We start from the raw sequence: 5389 nt of genomic DNA on the forward strand, positions 1-5389 counted from the left end.
TATCTTGACGCCTACTAATTTCTTGTAAAAGGGGTTGGCTACTGTCCCTGGTAAGGTTGGGCGGTCTGTAAAGTACTCTTATGACACGATTCTCCTTCCTACCTATTGTTTCTACCCAGAGGGATTCTGTATTGATATCTTCCTTGATTGAGTTGTTAATGACACACTTAAGATTGTTCCTGACGAAGAGTGCGACCCCACCCCCCTTCCTGCCTATTCGATCCTGGTGGAATAACTTATACCCTTCAATCTCTAATTCTGGGAGAAAGTGTCTGTCTGCAGTGTTTATCCATGACTTTGTGATCGCTATCATATCAAATTTCTCTACGCACGCCTTTCCCCTCAATAAATCTATCTTATTCCTAATACTTCTACTGTTTGTATAGTACACATTTAGACCTACCCCTTGCCTTACCCTGCAGCCACTATTATTATTACTACATTTAGTGTTCCCACTTGGTATTGCCATCTTAGGCCCCTTCTTACTTACCCTAAAAAACCCTGCAGGGCCCCCAATCCATGTTCAAGGGCATCAGACAGGATCTGCACCCCCTCCCATGAAAGGTGAACTCCGTCCCTTTGGTATAGGTGGTTCTTGCCAAAGAAACTTCCAGGTGTCGACAAATGTCCATCCATTGGCTTTGCAATAATCTGCCAACCTGCAGTTTAATGCAATAGCCCTGGACAGCCAAATGGCACCTTGGCAGAACCCCACACACCACAGGAACCCCGCCTTTGGACATAACTCTTCGAAGAGCCTTCATGTAGCGACGCAGAAGCTGCTCACTACCTAACCTGCCTATGTCGTTCCTTCCCACGCTCAGGCAGACGATGGGTTTGACTCCCTCGTCTGACATTCACGACTCTACCCTGTCGCTGACATCCCTAATCCCCGCCCCAGAAAAACACACCCTGGTCCTACATGGCCTATCTTTAGCACAGAAGGCCCTATCTCACAACCTGACCTGGCTATCCCCAACAACCAAAATGTTACCTCTGGGCAGGGATTTGTCATCTCCTTCACCTCCTGCTCCTTCACTCCCTCCCTCAGCTCAGAGAGAGCCTGGAAGGAGTTGCGGCACTACACCCACAAGATTGGTCCTCTTCAACCTTAAGCAGCTGCCATGGCTCTTGACTACCTGCCAGCCCCCATCTTGTGACGGTGTACTATGTACATCGCTTGTCTGGGGACCTGATGAATGAAGGACTCTATTTTCCTTCCTCATGGCCTCCACAGTCCTCTCCAACTCTTCAATTCTCTCCAAGAGAGAGTTCACCAACTCAACTGTACCCTACCGGCCAAGCCTCCTCCCCTCACTGCACCACTGTAACTCATCCAACCAGACACGGTCAACCCAAGAGCTAGCCAGAGCACGTCCTATCACCTTGAGGACCTGAGGTGGTATTTAAGTTGTATTAAATTTAACTCCTCCAGGTAGTTGGGACACAACCTCTGTCAATGAGCTGGACCTTGCCACTAATGAGCAGCGGGTAGGGACACTGGCATAAAAGAAGCAGTCTATCTCTCTCCTACATGAGGAAAAGTGGGATCTCTTTATTGCTAATCAGTATACCATTGCATACCTTATACTACAGCAATGAAATCAATCCCTTCTCCCTTTCCTCTACTAACTGAATTATCAAAATAAATCATTATTAAGCTGATGAGAAAATCATGAACACAAAATGCCACAAAAGTGTACATTCTTCAACACATAACCACTTTAATTTCAAATCTTGGCTTTTATTTATTCCAGATAACAGCAGACTTTCAAACATATGATCAATCAAAAACAATCACTTGCCTTATTCATCCCACTGGAAGTGACATGCCCATCGCAAAACTTTCCGCTGCTCAGCACACTTAAGTCCAGAGGCATGCTTTCTGGTCCTCAGCGACTCATACAGGATGTTGTCTTCTGCAAACCTTTGTCTGCAGGCCAACTCATATTCCTCAACAGTATAGTTGAACCTGATGATGAATTTTAATTGTCAATATTATGCTTCACTGCAACCAGTCAAGTAAAGTTGCATGTCAACTGGACAGACACAGAAAATAATGACAAGTGGTATGTCTTTTCTGAAACAATACATAGTAATATAAACATTTTCATATTCAATTCAAAACCTAGGTTAAGAAAGAAAAAAAATGAAATCTGTGCAGATGACAAAAAATTCAGTGACAATACTTTAGAGGGAAATCTTACTGAACACAATTCCCTTCAATACTTTAGAGGGAAATCTTACTGAACACAATTCCCTTCTTTATTTGCATGAATTTTGGTGAATATTCACGGTACTCCCCACCAATAATAATGGATGAAAATGTTAACTTGTCATATCTTTTGATGTTTTGAATGAATCTTTTTTGTTCCAAATCCCCAGCTTTTGCCACTGGCCACTTACAGTGCCTCGGAAAGTATATATTGGTTTGCCAGAAAAATATACTTGTCCTGCAACTAAACCTAACCTGACCATATCTATCCTAACTAACCTGACATAACCCTAACCCCGAGTTACTGTGAAAAACCTGCCATAAAAAGAAAAAAAAAATGTAGACATTATATATAGCTGATTTACAAGATGCATCTCTCTCTCTCTCTCTCTCTCTCTCTCTCTCTCTCTCTCTCTCTCTCTCTCTCCCCATTATCTTACATGGAATGGGGATGAGACTAATTGGTCTTTAGTTTAAGGGATCACTGCAAGACCCTTTCTTATAGATGGGACACACATGAGACAATTTCCATAATTGTGGTAGAGTACCAGAGGACATGGATAGATTAAAGAGGTAAGAGAAAGGGTAGACTAACTTGAGGCATATTCCTTTAAAACTCTAGGATGAAGACGGTCAGGCCCCATTGCGCTATCTACTTTTAGGGCCCCTCAATTGGAGTTCAACTGTTGTGCCATTCATGGGCACTCTTTTATTTAATTATGTAGGTTCATTATACCTCAAAGTAGAATTAATTGTTGATCATTTAAACCACAGAGTAAAATTAGTAGTTTATTCACCCAGTCTTATGAGGCATCATTATCGCACACAGGATCATCACCTGCCCAAGTAAAATAGGTAACACGACTTTAAGAAAGTTACTTGAGGTAATTATTGTTCAGAGATTCTAATGGTGAACTAAGGGTCATAGGACAGGGTCCACTAATTAGAGGTTTGCTTACGTATTTTACATCACTAATTACATTTGTAAATACCATGAATACAGGTTAACATTAACACCTTAAACTAACATGCACACATGGCAATAAGTAGCACCAACATAATAACAGTTTCCACCCACACGGGGAAACACAGACTCCACCATTCCACACCTTAATTAAGTCCTAACTAAAACTAGTGAGTGTTTGCGCTTATCCATTGTTACCCCTGAGAACGACACACATACCACCCTTTTGGCCTTCTCCTTCTTCTTCTTCTTCTTCTTCGTGGGTGTTTTATGGGGCTAGTTAGGCTGTGGGCCCACAGCCTCTAGAGCCCCGTCAGTCCTTCCACAGGCAGCTTCCAGAACGCAGCTTCAAAAGTGTTTGCTCTCTTGCTCTTGCTGTACAGGTGACCCGTTGGAGAGTCAGGCCTAGTAGTAGTAGTCGGTCGGGAGTTTTGCCTTTGTAACGGCACTCCCTGATGTGTCTACTGTCTGGGTCTATTATTTTCCTTTTTCTTTCATTCTTTTTTCTCTTATTGTCCAAAACTTGTGTACTGTTGTTTTCGTTTGTTCGGTGTGTTCATTTTCAAATAAAATTTTTCCAATGGTGTCGTCCTCTTCTTCCTCGTAAGGCTGTTGCAGCCTCACGCACTTTGCTCTTTCCTCTGCATAGGCCGGGCACCAGAGCAGGAAGTGTCGCAGGTCTTCGTTTTCAGCTTCACACATGTCACACTTGGTTTCCTCTTGCCGGTGTCTGTTTCTGTCTTTTAGTTGCATGTTGTTTGTCCTGCATCTGAATAGCACTTCTGAGGCTTGGTTGTTGGTGTATACCTCCTCTTGTCCTCCCAACTCCTGTCTCCATTTTCTATATATCTTAAGGCTTGCTTTCTCATTCATTTGCCTCTTCCACTCTCTTGTATCCACCTCTCTCATTCTCTGCTTTATACTCTCCTTTGTCTCATTCCTCACACTCACACTCAGTCCCTCTGTTGCTCTTAGTTCATTCAACAAATCTTTCACCCACCTACTTTGTCTCTTCTCTATCATCTCCTCTCCCACCCTTCTCACCAAATCGTTTCCTTCCACAAGAACATACCTTAAGTACTTCCACTGTCCCTCCCTTATCCTGTTTTTAACACTGGAGCTTCCTATCTCACCCCTGAGTACTGCTTCCTGTGCATACATTGGTGCCCTCAAAATCTTCCTGTACACCCCATTCTCTATCCTCTGCAACTTTTTTATGTCTGTCTTTGTGATGTTTATTATATTTACCCCATACAGGATGGATGGCAGTGCAACATTTTTCCAATATGTCTTTCCTATAAACATTCTTGAACAGCTCTTTTCAATTACATTGTATGTCATATTTGCTAGCCTTCTCGCTTTCCTGAACATTTCTTCCTTTTGCATTTGAAAACAGTTCCTCTTGTCATTGACTATTATTCCTAAATATTTAATTCTATCCCCAACACTAATGCCCCCTATATTTTCTGGTTTGTTTTCCATATTAAAAATGATAATATTGCTTTTCTGCTTATTTACTTTTAGTCCATATTCTTTAGCTATAGTCTCCATCTTCTCTATCACCTGTACTGCTTCCCCTACACTATTTGCCAAAAGCATGCCATCATCTGCAAGGAAGAGTGAGGTAATCCTGAATGCCTCATCTTTGTACCCACTTTCTAGCTCCTCTAGCTCCTGAATTATTTTAAAAGTAATCATCTTAAACAGTGTAGTTGAGGCAGTACATCCCTGTCTAATCCCACTGGTCACTTCTATTTCTATCTCCTCCTCTTCTTTATCTATCTCTATCTTAGTTCTATCTCCTACATAAACTCCTGCTATGAAGTTAATTATATCTGGGTTTACCTTGCTATCCTTTAAAACTTCTATTAACTTATCTCTTCTTACACTATCATAGGCCTTTGCAAAATCTATCGAGATTACTATCAATGGTTTCCTCATCTTATATGCTCCTTCTACACAATATCTTAGAATAAATAGGATGTTTTCTATCCGGCTTCCCTCTGTGAATCCTGCCTGTGTATCCTTGCCTATACCATTTATCCTAATGTGGTCTTCCAAGCTAGTTCTAATCACAGCCATCATTAGCTTGTACCCTACATTTGTCAGAGCTATTGGCCTTAGTTCTTTAACCTTTGGTCTACACTTCTTTGGTAACATGACTGTCCTAGAGTCCCTCCATCCCTCTGGTATCCTCCCTGTCTCTAATA

At 41.9% G+C, this 5389-nt stretch overlaps 1 protein-coding gene across 2 annotated transcripts in view; it reads right to left on the reverse strand.

Moving 5' to 3' along the window:
- The window catches only part of LOC127008067 (uncharacterized), a 34294-nt gene extending 29529 nt beyond the window's left edge, over positions 1 to 4765 (reverse strand). Inside the window, exons 1-2 of one of the 2 annotated variants that reach the window (XM_050879610.1) lie at positions 3399 to 4765; positions 1118 to 1972 (exon numbers count right to left, since the gene is read on the reverse strand). In XM_050879610.1, the coding sequence (XP_050735567.1) occupies positions 3657 to 4730 (1074 nt within the window). In that variant the 5' untranslated portion in view covers positions 4731 to 4765 and the 3' untranslated portion in view covers positions 1118 to 1972; positions 3399 to 3656. Of the gene's footprint in view, positions 1 to 1117; positions 1973 to 3398 lie in introns of those variants that run through there. The other variant, XM_050879620.1, reaches the window with a different exon arrangement.
- Between the last annotated feature and the right edge of the window lie 624 nt (positions 4766 to 5389).

This window comes from Eriocheir sinensis, chromosome 4 (genome assembly GCF_024679095.1).
Source record: "Eriocheir sinensis breed Jianghai 21 chromosome 4, ASM2467909v1, whole genome shotgun sequence".
Classification (NCBI taxonomy): Eukaryota; Metazoa; Arthropoda; class Malacostraca; order Decapoda; family Varunidae; genus Eriocheir; species Eriocheir sinensis.